The sequence below is a fragment of the Gymnoscopelus braueri genome (assembly GCF_963280865.1).
Source record: "Gymnoscopelus braueri genome assembly, chromosome: 22".
NCBI classification, from domain to species: Eukaryota; Metazoa; Chordata; class Actinopteri; order Myctophiformes; family Myctophidae; genus Gymnoscopelus; species Gymnoscopelus braueri.
In genome coordinates, this window is record NC_137624.1 from 12,664,035 (window position 1) to 12,683,387 (window position 19,353).

The following is a 19,353-nucleotide window of genomic DNA, read 5'->3' on the forward strand; positions in this document are numbered from 1 at the left end:
CGCTCCGCGAGTTTGTTTGGCGGCAGCTGTCACCAATAAAATGGAAAAGCGGGAGACGGGGAGGGGAGGAGGAGGAGGGGGAGGAGGAGGAGGACGTGGCGGTGGTGGCTTTTGTTCCAGATCCAGAGAGGTGGGTGGTGGAAGGGAAGTAGGAGGAGAGAGAGAGAGACGAAGAAGAAGAAGACAGGGCAGAGAGGAGGAGGAGGAGGAGGAGGAGGAGGACAAGAGATGGGAGGGAGGGTTAGCAAGAGTGACCTGTTTAAAAAGTCTGGCCTCACTTTTTAACCCATCGAGACCTGAGGCCGATTCTACAAAATGTCTTCTAAATCCTAACAGTTTTGGGGAAAAAAACTATGTTGCTACATCAGTGGTTCTCAAACTTTTTCATGTCAAGGACCCCCAAAATGACGTGTCTGGCCGCGGACCCCCATCTCAAAATATTTTGTTCCAGGGACCCCCAAAAGCAAAGATTTGAGTTACAAATATTCGCTTTAAAAATATATATATTCAAAGATTTGCACAAATGTTCTCTATTTTTCAAAAATAGCAGATCTACAAGCCTGTAGCGTGGCGCTACGAGCTTGTATATCTGCTATTTTTGAATAGCCAAAGAAATCTAAAAATGACACAGATGCGTTCCCGGTCTGAATGGCTTAATGGAATATTAGCAGGAGAAACCAGGGCAGGGCCGCGTCAAACTGCATTTTTCCGCTGACTGTAATTAGCCTCACTATTCTTTCCCTTTTTAGGTCTGCAGTACAAATTGCGAGTGTCACCCTGAAGTGGTAATTTTAGTTCCGTTTGCATCAGCCTGTGTGGTACAGTCAGCAAGGAGCACCGAGTGTATTCTAGAGGGTAAGCATTATCTCGGGCGCATGTGTGAACACACTCATACACCACTGCACTGCAGACCCATCCAACATACTTTCCTCTCCTTCTCTCCCTCCCTCCCTCCCTCCCTCCATCCTGCTCTCCTTCCTTCCCATGTGGCTCTCCTTCCCCACAGTCCCATGCAGCTCAAAGAGGAGCCAGATACGTCCAGTGCCAGAGTGGGATGGTGGTGGTGGGCATCGCTGCTCGCTCTGTGTCCATCTTATTGCCTACACGGGGTCGATCTGGCTGGCTCCATGTACGCTGGGCTGAAGTCTCCTAGATTCTGGCAATCCGAGTCTTTCTTGACCTCCAACTAAAGGACATCCTCCCAGGTGTTGGCTTGTTAAGCTGGGCTGTTTTCCTTTTTTTTTTTGGATGACTTGGCATTCGGATATGAAAAGCGCTAGGGCCTCTTTTAAAAGGAAAACGTAGCCGATTTTCGACCAAAATCTCGTTGTTCTGATGTGAGATCAATGATATGGTTGTGGCAAAAAGAAACATATGCTGTACATGTCTTCCGTGTGTTTCTCTGTGAGTTGTTGACGTCGCAAAACCATGATGTCAAACGCGTCATTTCACATCATCGGGTGTACAATCCCGCTGTACGATCAATGACGTGAAAGAATATTGGGGTTGGGTGGAAACCTTCTATGTTCAAAACAGTTCCTTTTTTATTATTATTTTAAAAACGATTTAAACAGTAAGAATAGCCGATCTGCAAGCTCACAACGGGCGTTGTGAGGTTGCAGATCGGCTATTTTCGCTACTTGTATGCGACACTCTTGTATGATGAAGTAGGGCATTAATGAACCAAAAAATAAATAAAACGATATACTATATTATTGTTCTCCTCACATCAGATTAATGGGATTTAGTTTGAAAATCGGCAAAGTTTCCCTTAAAGGGAACTGAATGAAGCAATGATGAGTCTGAGTGAAAGAAGTAGCATATTACACACAGATAAACAGATACCATTACAGTTAGACAGCCTCTTCCGCAGTGTTTAAGGACAGATGGAGTCCTCTGGTATCTTGCTGTCCCCATCAGTGAGCACATCCATAATGCTGGGTGGGTGTGGGGGCGAGTGCGTGGGTCTGGCCCTGTCCTGTTTAATATCTAACGGGAGACTGCCTGGTGGCTCTGTGTGCCAAACTCCGGAGCCCCCGGTCTTCCCACAAGTGACATATGGGCAGAGCAGCCCCATTCCATTAGCAGGGCCCAAACAGAGGCCAGAGCAGGGCCCGAAAACCCCGGCCCCTCCTAGCCTTCCCCTGGCACTGCCACAGGGCATGCCCTGCCCACTGCCAGCTGCCAAGACCAGGGGACGGGACAGTGACTCCTTACCTGGGGCCCGGGCAACAACTGTCAGCTACTATACCAGCAGCCACCACACCAACCAGTCACTGGAACTAGCGTTGTGTGGAACACAATGCATTGTTGACAAAAAACAGAATGGTCAAATGAACATTTCTATCATTAACCCATTCAATCCTCTGTCATTTTAGATGTCTTATTTGGCTGTTCAAAAATAGCAGATATACAGCTATGAGCTTGTGGATCTGCTATTTTTTGAAAAATCGTGAAAATGTGTCCAAATCTTTGAATATATATATATTTTTAAGCGAATATTCGTCAAATTCCAGGGACCTCCAGAAGCAAAGATTTGAGTTATAAATGCTCGCTTTAAAAATATACATATTCAAAGATTTGCTAAAACAATTACGATTAAAAACAAATGCAGATCTACAAGCTCATAGCGCGGCACTTGGTGCCACACTGTGAACTTGTATATCTGCTATTTTTGAATAGCCAAATTATAAAATAACGGGTACAGCTCAAATCTAAAATGACACAGATGCGTTCCGGGATTGAATGGGTTAAATGGATAAAGTGAATCATTCATATACCGAAAATGTACAATGTAGTCAGCCTGTGTAATTATCCTTTAAAATCCTCTCCAAAAAATTATGCTTTGTAATACAGATCTACATATGCATCCTGAAGTGCAGTTTCAGCAACCGCGTAGAATTGCAGACGTTGTAGATTAATTCTACATCCACTAGAGCCACCTTAGATAAGTTTCCCTTGGCTTGCAAAAGTACATGCAGGTGATGATCTGGTATTTAAGTCTGGATCATCTCCAAAAACACTCCTTATAAACAACATTTTACACGTCCTCAGGCCAGTAGCGATCGGTAAATCTTAGCATTTATCTAACAGAGTGACCTCAGCATCACAAAGATGTACTGCAACAGGAGAAAATAAAGTCTACACAATTAAAATCCCATTTTGCCAGATATACATAGAAAATAACCAGCTGTTTTTCCTCTTGGATGGTTATCTCAATGCTTTTCCCCCCGTTTGTGTGTCTGTGTGTCTGTGTGTCTGTGTGTCTGTGTGCAGCTAATCTCGGACACCGCTGCACCGATCAGCATCAAACTTTTCATGCACTTTTCAAGACACTCCACACCTGGCATGGTGGTCCTCTTTACGTGTTGGCCTACAGTATAACTCTTGAATTGTAGGTGGTACAATAAAATCACTTTTTGATACTACTCCGAGTCCTAAAGATTTTGAACTTACACAAATCGCTACACATTATCTCTTGAGTCGTGTGATAAACATGTATCATTCATACTTTTCACATTCTATCCCCATTGGCTATAATTGCGTTCCAATGTGTGTCGACCCCAAATTTGAATCACACATGAAGGGGCCTCTACACCAGTGGTTCTCAACCTGTGGGTCGGGATCCCCAGGGGGGTCCCCACATGATTTTGGGGGGGTCCCCAGATGACAGTAAAGTAACAATTTTAATATCTTAAAAAAAAGAAAGAAAAGAAAAAGACCATTATTGCATCAAAAGTAATCACCAAACTATACTATAAAAACTGGTCAAACATTGGCCAAATTGTCAAATAATATAAGAGTAAAAATGTTTATCTGGGGGGTCCCCAGTTCAAATATGATTATTTTGGGGGGTCACAGCCTGAAAAGGTTGAGAACCGCTGCTCTACACAACACACAGAGCCAATATCACTTCAACACATAGAGGGTGGCACAAATGCTACAAATGTCACTCTTTGTTGCAGAAACACATTATCTCGGGAGTCACATCTCAATGAGAGTCAAACTGAGTTTGCCTGTAATTGGTGTCCAAAATTAGTGGGAGGGGTCCCCTTTCTTAACACACAAGATGGCAGAGAATAATCTGTTCAAATGTTATGTCCTGGAGGCTACAGTAGTTAAAGGGGAATACCACTCATTTTCAACATTGAACAATGCCTTTAATACACCTTGAAAATGAGTGGTATTCCCCTTTAATGTGCTTTACAGCACATAGGCCAACGTGACGGGTGGTGTACAACATCAGGACTTTTCAGGTAGTAGTGCCAAGTATGCCGCTGATTGTATAGGAGGCTATGAACACTTCTAAAGTAACCCTAAAATACTATTGTCTAGATGTAGGCTACAGTAAGTGTTCACGTTGTCATGAGTAGCAACTTAGCTAGCCCTGTCCAACAGCTACCAAAGCCACCTGAAATGAACCATCACAAGTGTACTGTTTGACCCAGGTCTGTTTAACACACATTACACCGTGTAGCTCAACCCATGTCTTTCAACTCACGTGTTTTCGAATGGCAAATGGACTAAAATGTTGGCTGTGGAAAGGCGTGTACAGCTGTGAGGGCACCTTCCCTGAAGACATACATAAGTAGGCAAGGAGAGAGAACAGGATAGGGAGGGGAGGGGAGATAGAGATAGGGGAGAGAGAGAGAGAGAGAGAGAGAGAGAGAGAGAGAGAGATGTTCAGCACATCGCATGGGAATGTCGCTGTGCGGCTCAGCAGCCTGTACCTGCCACAGGACCTGAGGCCTTTTTTAATTAATCATTACACTGGATGAATAATTCAGCCATTATCACTGTGAATAAATAGAATGGCTTGTTTGTCTCCCAGGAAGTTCTACCCAATCAATGTTTCCTTTAATAAGCTACAGATTAGGGCTGTCCCCGTGGCTAAACATATTCTTAGTCGACTAATAGGCTGCCGCAGAATTTTGTCAACTGTACAAATAGTCGATTTGGGTAATCATCAAATCTGTAAAACTGCTTCCTCTCCCACATTATTTTCCTGCAAGAGAAAATACTACAGTGTAACACATTACAAAGTAAAAAATGGAGATCAAGTTTTTCCAGTGGTAAATAACCAGTGGTTATTTGTGACTGACAACGGCTGATGTGTTTTCAGTGGATTATATATATAACTGATCAAACAATGACTTAAGAAATGAAAATATTAGGTTTACATTAATACAGAGGTGCAATCAAAAGACTATGCTCTGCTATACAGTATATAGGTCCCAAGTTAAATTCCCGCTCATTGTAACCATCTTAACCCTAGCATCTGAGGTGAACGTTAATTTTGTCAAAAATAGCCAATCTACAAATCAGCTATTTTCAATAAAGAGATTTGGTGTAGAGGGACAAAAGGAGTGGATCAAGGATAGGGCCCCCTGGGGGACCCCTGTCAAAGAAATAAGGTTTAAATGGTCAGCAAAGTAATAACGTTTGTACTGTATATATACCAATATAATTACTGGTATAAACAGTATCTAGAATACAAATAGTCATGTTACTTTGTTTTATTTTCACTTGTTGATATTCAATTTATGTTTCTTTGCTGGAACAAAAACATAACCTACATTGTTCCAAGACTAGAGGTGTGTCCATTGTACTCAACAGTTACCAAACCAAAGTATTAGGGATAGAGAGACTGAGGGAGGGAGAGAGGGAGCGATTTCACACACGCAATAACCCGGCCAATGCTGGGTACCGAAACCTGAACACAAGAATTGCCACTGACAGCGCAATAACCCCAGCAGGTAAGCTGATAAAAACACAGTGAGTTATACACTATAGAATTCAAACGCTGATGAACACCATTATCCTGAGCGTTGAAGCTCCTAATGTCTAATCCACACACATCGTCTCACCTTGACCTCTTCTCGGGTGAGTGAACATCTCCGAGGGGAGGTTCCACAAAGCGGCCGTGCTGCCTTTCCCAATGATCCAGAATCAGTAGGTTCTCATTGAAAGGGGATTTACAGTGGATTTACGGGGTCTGAAGCCCACTGTGCACCTAAGCATTTGCCCGTGTTTGAGAGACGTCAGGGAAGTGAGTGAGGGAGAAGGGAGGCGGGGAGGGAGGGAGGGAGGGGGTGGTGGTGGTGCGGGGGGCTGCCTGGTCCCCTTCCTGCCCCAAGGACAGCACGGGGGGGCAGAGGAGCACTGATTGAGAGCAACACCTGTCAGGTGAGGCTTTCGCAGTTGACGGCACACAAGGAGCGCCAAGTCCACTGCTATGACTGCTAATCTCTGACGTGGCGGCCCGCTGGGCGCTGCCAGCCTCCTGAGGGACAGCGCCAGGATCCTGCACGGCGGCGGAGCCTCTTTTCGCGGCTGCGGCCCCGGCTAACGTCTCCTGAGCGGGAGTGAGCCAGCGCTGATGTGCTCTAAATACATTTCATTATCATCATCATGATTATATCACTAATTGTGTGTACTCGGTAATGCGGCGCAGCAGCTCCCTCCTGGGAGGTGTCTGAGAGACTGAATGATTAAAACACGTATGATGAACCATGCATCAAAACGTCCCTGCGGGCTCCAGCTCGCAAGATACATGTAACCGGCTCCGCTGACACTCGGCGCGAGCAAACAGCAGAGGATATAAGGTCTACTGAGGGATGAGAGATTTGCCGGAGAACCTGCGAGGCAATAACAAGGCAGCAGGTGGATATTAGAGATGCAGGGGGATTGACCTGGGCTGACACCATCCTTATCCGTATGGGTCCACACACTAGCTACACAACCCATACCATGAGACATGACTCCTCCCTGCTAAATAAGTCCACTATCAAACAATAACTGAGCCAAAGAGCAAAAACGTTGGCATTTTCTGTGAACCACGGATACATTGAATCTTAAGAGTTTGAAGGCAGTGCCATCAGAAGCGGGCGATAGCCACACTCACAACTCAGCACCATTTGAGTTGCATACAAACCCATAGGATGGGAATCACGTTATAATCTACTTCGAAATTGCAGATAGCACTTGACTTGGAAATCTAGGATTGAGTTGACAGTCGTCCGCATCTGGAAACATTGATATGCAAAAAAAAAATCATAAACGTCAATATTCAACGTATCTTGTGGTTTGCGGAAACCCACAATGCTATCGTTTTCTCTGGCGACCAGGCAGTGGAAATCATCGCCGGGGTGCCTTTGGCCCACGCAGGCCTTGTTTCCCTCCCTTCACGAGTATATGTGTTGACAGGAGCGGATAAAGTTTTTGTGACAGCGTTTGATGAATGTTTAATCCAACATTCATACATCCCAGACTGGGATTGGGTCCCCAGTCAAAACCCACCAAATACACACAGCAGGTGTCTGAAATATTTATTCACTACACGCTTCATTAAGAATGAAACATACCAAGGTCCCCATTCATTTATTCATTTCGATTATCGAAACAAAAGACAGAAAAATGAGAGATTAAAACACGGTGGGAGTGCTCTATTCTATATTTGTCGGAGAGATTTGTAACAATTTGTTTTGTGACAAATAACTCTTGCCTGTTGAAATCCCGCTGTCATCTCGCTGCGAGTCAGGCAGCTAATACTGCGAGAGAGAGGCTTTCATGTTAGGGCTGCAACAAATCACTGTCTGACTGGCACTCTCTGCTCTTCAGGAGACTGCAGCAGTTTGGCCTTTGACCAGTCCAGGAGCGTTCTGTGTATCGTCTCATAAAGCATGCTGATACATACCGAAGCCTTCTACTGCGACGATAAGGACACTTTTCATATTTCCTTTAATTAATGATGAAATATAATGACAATTAATGAGCTCCGTTGTCGGAGAGAGTGACCAGAGTAGAAAATGACTGATGTAGCACCTGTCAGGGATTGAGCTAATTATTTTGGACTGGCGAATGTATCATTATGCAGTGGCAGCTCAGCGTTGCTGTCCAGTTCTCTTAAAAAGGAATGACTAAATCATAACACAAGCTATGTCAAATACTAATGCGTCACTAAGTGGCATTTGGAACAACACATTATGCTAATTCTAGTGCATGTGGCGTGTGTGCACTACAGCAGTAGTTCTCAACTCTGGACCTGCTGCTATTTTGCTATTCCACCAGGTAGTTAATTGCAGTCATCAAGTGACCCAAGTCCAAATTAGTCTGCTATTCTGTAAAAAAAAGAAGAAAAAAAAACTATCACGAAAACAATGTAAAGCAGACCAGTGTTATTTAAGTAATTATTTTCTCTCCTGTCATGCCCTCATATATACACTACACTAGCATGCAACTCAATATTTAACATTGAAATATACTGTATATTTTCAAATCTCAAGCTACTGTAGCTTCCTTCATAGTGAAACTGTATGTCTGTTCCATCTAAAAGCTGCTCTGATGGACATAAAGTAAAAAGACAAATGTCATCTATATTCTGTACATGATGACAACAGGAAAACATAAATGGATCCATCCATTTGGTTACATTTCTACACTCTCAGATCATCATGTTATGTGAAAATGATACCACAAACACTAAACACGGCATTGATTGTGGTAGAACTAAAACAACTCTGAGTTTCATATAATACTTGATGGACATACCAGTTTAAAAAGAAATAACAGGTGCGAGATGGGGAATTTCACACTGCAGTGACTGCACCTGACCATTCATTCATTTGGATTCATCCAGTCAAATCCTGAGTGTTAATTTAACTCTGAAATGTACAAATGTACCCATATACTGATGAATTGAGTACGATGGACCACAATGGAAAGTCCCCTGGGGCTTTTTGTGTTATCCCTTTAGAATAACCTTTGACTGTACTACCTGTACTATTAACAATCGTGTTATAAAGTATTATTATATATATATAAGTAGTATTATATGCTCTCCACTGCATTATCGTCTCCGCCAGGCCGAAAGGCAAGGCGAGAGAGTATGTTTTGCACCCTGTCCGTCCGTCCTTCCGTCCGTGTGTCCTGTCTATCCGCGAGCAGCTAATCTCCGGCACCGTTGGCCTGATCGCTGCGAAACTGTGCACACACACTCCCTGGATGCCAATTCAGAACCTCTGCACCTCAGACCACATGGGCCTGTTATAGCGCCACCAGGAGGCCGATTTGTGCAAAACCCATTTACTCCTACAGATTTTCGGTAATCGGTACACAGTATCTCTATAGTCATGTGATCAACACGGATCTGTCCATCCTCATCGGCTAAGGTTGGCTTCCAAAGTTTGCAGGATTGGTCCGTTTTGAACAAAATGCCTCAAATCATGAACGCAGCTTGCGATTTCCGTTAAATTTCACGCGCACATTCCCTCTAGGCCGAGGAAGAAATGCCATCCTTTTCACATTGGCCTGTTATAGCGCCACCAGCAGGTCTAATTTAGCAAAACACATTTTTGGAACAAAATGCCTCAAATCATGCATGCAGTGTCCGATTGCAGTTAAAGGCCTAAGAATAAATGGCACCCTTTTCACATTGGCCTATTATAGCGCCACCAGGAGGCCACAACAACATACCTGACCTGGCGGAGACCTGTGCTCAGAGGAGCATCTTTTCTAGTTATCTATTAACAAACAGAATAGCACATTGTTACAGCTACCAGTTAGTCTTGGTATCAGTCATGAGTCATGAATTAACAGAGTTTAAAATGATATTGTTCTTCCAGTCATTCTGGCTCATTCAAAACAGGGAGGACACATTCCCTGCTGATATTGTCAAGTCCATGATGATGCTATATTTTAAATCAATTGTTGACAGTCAGTCAAACTTCAGTCTTCATTTAGCCTACTTAAGGAACTAGAATAGTTTTTTGTTGCCCATTAATAATAATAATAATAATAATAATAATAAAACCAGGATAATACAAAGCACAATGAATTGTATTCATTTAAGTCTCAAATTCAAACACCTCTGATGTTGAAGAGAATTTTGACAATAATCCATAAGTTGTGAGGTGTTCATTGCAAATCAGGGTCGGAAACCAACTTATTTGTCTACCAGCCACAGTAAACTGATGGATTCCATAAATGACTAAGCATAATTGCTAAGTAGACTACATATATAGTAGGTAGTAGGCCCTTACATAGAAAACATGTATGACAGGTAACTGCATGCTACTTCTAGCACAAAGAAACACCAACAATAGCCTACTATGAAACACACACACACACACACACACACACACACACACACACACACACACACACACACACACACACACACACACACACACACACACACACACACACACACACACACACACACACACACACACACACACACACACACACACACACACACACACACATCACTGCTTGTTCCCTGTATAATATGAGTAAGTGACTAACTGACAAATAAACCCTCTTGACTCACAATTAACATGACCTTCAGCCACGTACAGTACTGCCCTTCTGTATGAAGTATTATTAGTAGTATTTTTTTTTAAAGAAAATCTAACATAGCTGATTGATAGAAACCGGAAATTCTCAAGATAAAACATAGTGTGTGTGTGTGTGTGTGTGTGTGTGTGTGTGTGTGTGTGTGTGTGTGTGTAGCCCTAGAATGGCTGTGATATATTACCATAGAGTTAAGGATATATATTACATACATTTCAAGTATTTCATGTACATAAAATGTATGTAATATATCACAGCCATTCTAGGGCTAATTTAGCCCTATTTAAGACAGATAAATGGAGTAAAGAGAGAGCTGACAATGGAAGTCAAAAATACTTGACTACTATCAGAATATTACTATAATATAGCTTTTTTTGTAATAATTAATTGGAATATGGTTTAGTCTAGTGTTTACATTATTTCGCACACAATGCCAACAGGGTGTTTGTAGGGAGGGTCAGGGTTAGCCCTAGAATGTCTGTGATCTTACATACATTTCAAGTATTCCAAATACACAGTCATAGATCTCTCTCGGTCCCCCACTGTGTAGTGCCCATCTGCGCGGCCATAAAAGTGCTCTAAACTCCGTCTGTACTCACCCAATAATTAATTCCTAAGACGTGGAGTCATATTTTGTCCTCTAGTTTCATATCCATGTGAAAGTTCTGCCAGAAAACGTGTGTTTAGTCAAATATCTCCACTTTTTCACGAGCTGCACACTGACGTCTTTCTGTACGACGCGAGGGGCCAGGAATGATTGCAGCACTGAATATACGTAACTTCCTTTAGGACGCACAAATGTTTGGGACACACAATTGACAGGTGATGATTCATTACCCCGCAGCAATCACAAGCACCTGTCAATTGTGTGGTTCATTACTGTTGGTTACTGTTGGTTCATTAATCCATTGTGTAAAATGTATAATTAATCAATACATTTATTGCTTTATTGTATGTGTGAAAACTGAAAATAAATCTTGTTATAAAAAAATATAGAGCTATTTTACACCTTTTTCAATCACTTACACCACCTTCAAAAATAAACATAATTTGTTACAATAATAATGTATTAACATTTCGCTGAAATGTGTGTGTTATCAACATTACCGTGTTACCTTCGTCAACGAACGTATTGCTGTTGTTTATTGCTTTATATAAACGCCTTACCTTTTAAAAAGTGCGCCACAACAGGTGTGTTCTGCAGCAACCTGACTTGTTTACTTCTAACTTCCGGGAACTAAACAGAAGCTCCAGGATGAGGATCCGGAAACATGCCTACTACCACCATACACTTACAGGGTTGCCATGTCGGCTTATTATAATCGACTTTGGGTTTATTTTTCTGTAAAGTTGTTTGTAATTGTAAATATTGGTAGTTATGGGTTGCTTATTTGGGCTTATTTCCTAATGTTGTTTAAACCAGTGGTTCTTAAACATTTTCATGTGAAGGAGCCCAACATTATGTATTTGTCTGCAGTGCAGACCCAACCTGCTGAAAATATTTTGTGCCAGAGACCCCTATACAAGATTTTTGTGCATTCCTAAAATTTCACTTTTTTCCCAAGACTTTTCTTTGAAAATAGTCAATGCATATTGTGGGTTTATTTTATAGTGCTTATGTGGCCTAAGTTGCTTATTTTTGGGCTTGTTTCCTAGACCTGGTTCCATGTTTCTCTCCCAAAACCTGGCAACATTTCTCACTTCGTCATTTCCTCCTCTGTCTATAAACAAAGATGGCGGCGGCCAGCGCCACAGCAGCGAAGGGAGAAACGGGATGCTTAACGAGCGGCGTAACCATCAAGCGCGAGCGCGTGGAGGACGATGGAGCTCCGTCCGTCTTCAGGGTGGTTAAAAGGGAGCCGGTGGTGGAGCTGAAGGCGGCGGTGAGCGGCTCTCAGCCCATGCAGTGGGCCGCGGACCACCGGCTGTCCGTGTCCACCGCCTGCAGCGCGTCTGTCATGGAGCTGCTGTGTGACCTGCACAGCAACCAGCAGGAGATGGTCCTGCACAGGACGCACATCCCAGTGCCCGCAGACACCCTAAAGTTGAAGGTATTGTTGTTGTTGTTGTTGTAGTAATAACAGCCTGCCTATGTTGGTCTCTGAGCCGTATAAGGGAGTTATATCACTACCACAGACTCCCATTGTAAGAATGGAATGCGGAAATGCTCTGTCTATCTCAATGAGGAAGTTCCAATGTTTGGAACTACCGCCCATAGCAGCCCGCTTTGCGGCGAGATCAGAGCGTGATGGAATTCTCTCTCTCTCTCTCTCTATGGGTCTGTGTTTGTCTGTCTGCCTTCCTTCCTTGACTGGGAGGTGGTTCTCAAACCTTTTAATTTCAAGGACCCCCATAACTCCAAAACAACACAAGCCTAGTACGGGGCTCCCTGGCACAAAACATTTTCAGATGGGGTGTAAGGGACGAATGCATATTCATTTGGGGGTCCATGACATGAAAATATTTGAGAACTACTGGATTAAACAATAATAACAATTGGAAGCAAACTCAAATAAGCAATTTCACACTTGTACACTCTCCAGTGAATTTTCACCATTATTATAAAGAACATACAACTACGGCTATTGTGCAGGGGTGGAACAGTTATTCAAAATAACTGATTTAATGTAATATAAAATTATTGATTTTCAAAATAAGCAGATCTATTAGCTCACAACGTGCTGTAAGCTTGCCATTGTACGACAAAAGTACAGAATATTTGGCATAAGTTAATCAGACTAATTGATTTAGTTGATTATTAAAAAATCTATTACACTTATTTTTCATTTATTCCTTGATATATGTTTAAATATTAATCAAGAAAGTAATGGATATAATAATAGTTTTATCAATTTATTAAAAACATAAAAACCACTGGTTTAGATTACATCATCCATTTGGTCGGTAGTTGATTGTCAAGCAACCACTGACTTGTAGCTGTGGAGTGTACACAAACTGCTTGTACTTGATATCTAGACTCGAATCAGTTTGCTTTGCAGGTTGCTGATCCTGTCTGGGTCTAGACTAGAGCATCCATGTATGTGTGTTTTCCAATTACTGGATACAGTAGGCGGTCCCTAGACTGCATCAGAGCACTGAACAGTAGGCTACATACCAGGCTTTCCATAAGATTTCTTTATCTATGTCTGGACAGAAACCATTTCTATTGCAAGCATTTAAAAAAATAAAATTAAAAGATATTTCCTTGGATTTTTCTGCCTTTATTGATAGTAGATAGACAGGAAATGGGGAGAAAGAGACGCAGCAAAGGATTTGAACCCACAACATGCTGTCAGGCTGCATTGCAGCCTAGGTGCCCGGACCGCAAAGCCAGAGGTCCGGGCCTATTGCCCACAATTAGCACTGGGTGTAAAAAATAGGGGTTACAAAATCGTGGGATAAAAATTTAGAAAAAATGTTTTTATTCATTATCTAAGTGCATTGACAGCCTACAAAGTTGTTTAAAAATATTTGTAAATGGAGTTAATTGAGCTAGTCCAGGTGGACCATATTTAGTGATTGTTTTGATGGAGAAATAACGTTTATTTTTCTCTGAACAGATCAAGTTTTTAACTGACTTTATTCTAGTGTATAATAAAGTCTGCTAGTGACAGCTTTGTATTTTACTTTTTTTTATATTGTTTGCAGGAGTCCAGGTAAACTTCAGCAAGGACCTTCATAACATTGCCATCCATAAACTCGCCTAATTATTTTCGTATTTTGTATTTTTGTACGCAGGTTGGACCAGAAAATGAGCTTGAAGAAGCCAGACAGCACTTCAGTTCAGACCCAGACCCCACTACGAGTCAGCCCTTCAAGGCAGAAAAAGTCATCAACACCTATATAGGGAACCAGAGGGGCATCAAATACACAAGCTGGTCCCCCTTGGGCTGTGACTACAGCGGCCGCTGCCTCCTTGCTTGTCTGACCCTGGACCACAGACTGATGGTCTACTGCAGTCACAAACGCATTCAGTGGCTCAAGCTGGTTGACCTCACCAGTCTCTACAGTGAGAGGCTCGAGGCGTATGGCTACTCGCACAAAAAGGACGAGCCGTCCAAATTGACCATCTTCGAACTACCGGAGCTGCAGCGCCGTTTCCGAATGCAGACCCCCGTACGCATGGAGTGGTCCCACATCTACAGGATGAAGAAGGTGCTCGAGGACAACACGTGCAAAGAGCTCGAGATGGTTATGCTTGCGGTCCTGATGGAGAACGGCGACATTGTCCTGTGGCGGTTCATAGTACCATTTGTCCAGGGGGGTGAGGTCGAGATCTACACCGTCATTGAATCCAGCATCACCAAGCCCAGTGACTTGGCGTGGTGGGAGTCGGAGAATGACGACGGCAGGATGTCTGCGCTCATCGTGGGCAGTCAAGTTGGACCTGTGAAGGTGATGCCCGTACAGGCCTGCAATGATACATTGAAGAAATACTTCACCCTTCGCCAGCCTGTGGTCCTGTGGAAAGAAGAAGACCAGATTCCTGTGGAAAACCTGAAGTGTGTCTCCATCTACCACCCAATTGAGAAAAGGAATGCCAATCTTGTGCTTGCGACACGTGGCTGCTACGTCTTCTGGTGCTTGTTGATGATTTCTCCTGCTGGCCTGAAAGTCCACAATTCCCATGTTTCTGGCCTGCATAGTCTCCCGATAGTCTCTTTTGCAGTCACTGAGCATGCTGTGGCTGCCTATACTTGCTCCTTGGATGGCACTGTGAGGAAACTGACCCCCACTTTCACTAACTCAACTCTGATCTTCCAAAGAGACTACTTGGTGACACCAGACTGGTTGCCGGGCAGGGCACTAGACTTGTTGCCGGGCAAGAGGCTGCAAAGTATTTCGGTTAGTCAAAATGGCGCCTACATGGCTGTTGCCAGCACCAGTGGCTTAGTTAACAACAATCACTCGATTGACAGAACCTGTAAGGTAAACATCTTTGCATTACAAACACCAGAGGGTGCAGCAAAGCAGATTCTGAACTCACCCAAACAGAACCTGTACCGGTATGCAGACCTCCTTGAACTGGTGCGCTGGCAAATCCTGCAGGACAAGGTTATACCGCCGCCATTGCTGGCCGAAGTTGACCGTAAAATCCAAGATGCAGACCAGCCATACTTTTGGCGCTTCAAGCTCTTCCTCGTACGCATGTACTCTCAGGCTCTAAAGAGGGCGCCTGTGGACCCCCGGTGGAAGCCGACATATGAAGGCACTAAGGTCTTCATAGAGGACGAGGATGAGGAGGATGCCGCTACAGGTACACAGGATGTGGCCTTAGGCACGGTGAAGGAGGAGGAGGGGGACCCAGGAACAGGGACACCGCCGAAGCTGGAGAGACCAGGGCAAAATGAGAATTTGGACCAGCAGTTAGAAGAGGCGCTGGCCTTGATCGAGACCCTTGAGCACCATCTGGTGAAACAGCATATCAAGAAGGTCCTAGCTGAAGTCTATCTGAACATATGGACTCCTGTAAAGACCAGTGTGCCCATATGTGGGTTGCTGGACTATCTGTCTACTAACTCTGATGACAGGACCGCAGAGGTAAGGCTTGACACCCAAACCCCCAAATCTCTATTCATGTTTGTTCTTCATATCCCTTCAGTCTAGTGATAAACAAGTATTTATTCCACCGTTCCCATATAGGCCATTACAATGTACACAAGGACTAGAGGAATGTCGATGTGTTTTTAATAAATTTAATGCACAGGCAACGTGTGTGCAGGACTTAGTTTTTTCTTTGAAGTTTGGATTTTTTCATTTTATTTGTTATATGCACTGCACTTCATGTACGTTACTCTCGACATGTAGTCGTTTGCACCATTTCAGCTACCAGTGTTTAATATAGGTTAGACTCAGGATATATTTTGGGTCTTGGGACATTTTGTTGCCATAATTTGCGGTTTCCATTCCTGTACAACCCCACCCAGGTTCTGATTGGCCATGTCCGCAAGAAGATGAGCAAGCAGGCATTCACGGAGAATTGCAGCCTCTGTGGAGAGGTGCTGCCTTTCACCGACCACAAAGAAGCCACATGTGACAACGGCCACAAATGGCTCAGGTATTTAACTTGTCACTCATGTCATGTGTGTCAACGTTAAGCAAATCAGTTTGTGCTGTTTAGTGTTTAGTTCCTTGCACCAAATCGAATTTGGACCGATTGGGCCCGATTCACTAAGCTGGTCGTAAATAAAGTGACTGAAGGAGGGTGTATTTTCTCTAAGCAAAAACTGACGTGCAATTCACGAAGGGGTGTGTAAATTCCTGAAATGTACGGATCACAGGTGTATGTCATGATGAATCTGGATGGCTGCCAGCTGATCATAAAACCACAAGCGCGTTCCCGAGAAGTTCATTTGCATTAATTCACACCATAAAAGGTAACAGAACATATCCAACTTCTAACTGACTTCACCTAACGTGAAACCAACTTCACCGTGCTGAAGAAGTTCAACTTCGTCTCTCGTCAAAAAATACAGCTCGTCGGCGTTGTATCGCCTTGACAACTTGTACGTCTGTTCTGTCTCTCGACTCGATTGCACGATGGATCAGCTGAATGTAATGCTCTCATAAATGAGAATAAGAAGTTTACAAAGTTTAACTCCACCACCAAATAATAGGCTTATAAAACAACGACGAAAGGATATTATATAAGCCTTTTCTACTGAACATTGCTCACCTTCAGAGGTAAAAAGATGATGCCGAAATCCAGCAGGGCACAGGCTCCTGGCACGCAGCTATTATCGGATAGATTATGGACCAGAGGCTTTATTGATTACTGAGGGTAAATTCGTCTTTTGGATTAATATATCACTGTCCTACGTCGGAATGGGGAATGGATCTATTCTAATCTGGACACAGCTTTCATCCACTGTTTCCTCATCAGATGGTAAGATTTATTAGGCTATTGTGTGTGGCGATCATGTGATCAATATACAGTACAGTATTATAAAGGAATACCGCGGACATTGGAGGCGCATCTGTGCCTCCAGCGTCATTAAGGCATGATGGTCTATTTTCATCATTACGTGAAACTTTGGCTGAGTCGGCCGACACTGGCAAACACGCTGAGGGACCTAATAATTCAGCTCTAAATGCAACTGATAGCCTAAAAATAAATACAAATCGGTTGAATTTGCATTATGACCTATAATAGGTCAATAATAATAATAAATCGTTTGACATATCTTTTCTTTCAGAAAAAGATGAATGAATCGGACTACTAACGTGGGAAGTTGCGTAAATTCCTTTTACGTTCAAAATATGTCCGTAAACCGCTTAGTGAAACAGAATTGTGTGTTTTTATTGTTTTTCTTTTATGGGGGAAATGCAACTTGCTGTTCACAGGAACACTATGAGCTCTCCAAGCTCAGCCTGTTGACGGTATGGGTAGGAATAGACACAAATAGAATCTTGATGCCAAATGTCTTAGTTTGTTTATTTTCAGAATGGTAATCATGCCGCCCACCTCTTGGTATTTACCCATGCACCAGCCCTGTCCTCCTCCACCGCCTATTTGAAACCGCTCTAAACCACATTACTGTATCAGTAGCTGCAAGGATATAGTGCCCCTAGTGGACATTGAGGGAGGCCCTCCTCGCCTCTTCGATCAGTTTCTATTCCATGGCTGTTTGAGCATGTCTCTGTCCCTTCCCAGCTGACTCTCTGATGCCTTTTCTCTCTCTCTCTCTCTCTCCAGGTGTGGGTTGTCATACCAAGCTTGCCAGACGTTGACGTTCAGGCGCTGCCTGCTGCTAGATAGCATCGCCAGCATGCCAGCGCCTGAGGGTAAAGCGCCACTTTCCATCTCTCTCTCTCTCTCTCTCGCTCACTCACTCAATCAGCCGGCTCCTTTCCTTGCCTGTCAACCTCCTGCTTCTGCGCTCCTCCTGCTCAAGCCTCAGATTGTTTCTTGACATTTCAGATCACTCTCAATTGGAAAGCAAATACTTAAAAGTGATTGGAGTGAAATGACAGCCCCTCCCCTTTAGTAATTCTTATCAACATGCATTGAAAAAAGAAGAATAAAAGATACATGGATTGTACTTTCTTTGGGCAGCCTAAATCTTTACATGACCTGGAAATTGGTGTCCTGGCGGGACTTTGGTGCCAATACAGATTGCTCTGGCATAATGTCTGTGCTGTTCTAACCCAATAGATTTGTTTTTTTTGTCATCCTGTTCCATAACAGGCAGAAATCTGACTATTGCACTATTTTAGCTATTGCAAGCTTTTGGCAGCTGTCAAAATTTCACTTCAGTTGAGACTCACTGGTCTGTCCTTTTTTTTGTCATTGAAAATATTGACTATGTAGCTCATGCACAAGCACTGAATTTCATCAATTGCATGTTTCAAAAGAAAGGTTGTCGTGTCATGGATTCTTCCTATTTGTACCCCTAGGTTTTGAAAATTCAGGGCTGAAGACCGTAGCTTCACAGACTGACTTTTAATTTAACCATTTTGGCTGCAATTTCCCTAATGTTTTTTATTCATGTCCATTTCCATCAAGCTTTGTATTTCATTCTGTTGAGCTCTTTATTTGGCTTGGTTGTACAAAAATGCTGACTGTTTCTTTTCAACCACAGAACCACAGTGGATCAGGAACCTGCTGCGCTGGAGCTGCACTTTTTGTGACTCTCCAATGATCTGATCTTGATACAAGGACTTCCAAAAGTCCCTGTGACACTGGGTGTGTCTCATCCTACCATGGACCGGATGTGCTCGAAGAGATGTAAAATACATTTGTAATGTTTGAATGTTTGAATTTTTTATTTTTTCATACATAATAAAGTTGTTACAGTGATATCTGTCGCAATTATATGTGTCTGAGCTGTTTTTATTTGTACACCTGAGAAATGTTGGTGACAAACGGGTGGCCGAGATGGCCTACAAGGTCTTTCTAGCTAAAAAAAAACTTTTGAAGCATTGAGACGGCTGTAGGCTGGGAATTTAATCCTAAACTTTAATTGCGTCTAAGTTGGTTGTGTCTTTGCATGAGGATAA

The 19,353-nt window shown here is 43.1% G+C and overlaps 1 protein-coding gene across 1 annotated transcript; it reads left to right on the forward strand.

The window, feature by feature from the left end:
• Positions 1-12,086: 12,086 nt before the first annotated feature.
• On the forward strand, positions 12,087-19,138 carry LOC308078686 (general transcription factor 3C polypeptide 4-like; the record flags this gene model as incomplete). The annotated part of the gene is made up of 5 exons (XM_080419968.1): positions 12,087-12,404; positions 14,092-15,894; positions 16,281-16,411; positions 18,050-18,138; positions 18,936-19,138. The coding sequence occupies 5 exons, from the start codon at positions 12,087-12,089 to the stop codon at positions 18,998-19,000; spliced, it is 2,406 nt and encodes an 801-aa protein (XP_080276094.1). The 3' UTR covers positions 19,001-19,138.
• Between the last annotated feature and the right edge of the window lie 215 nt (positions 19,139-19,353).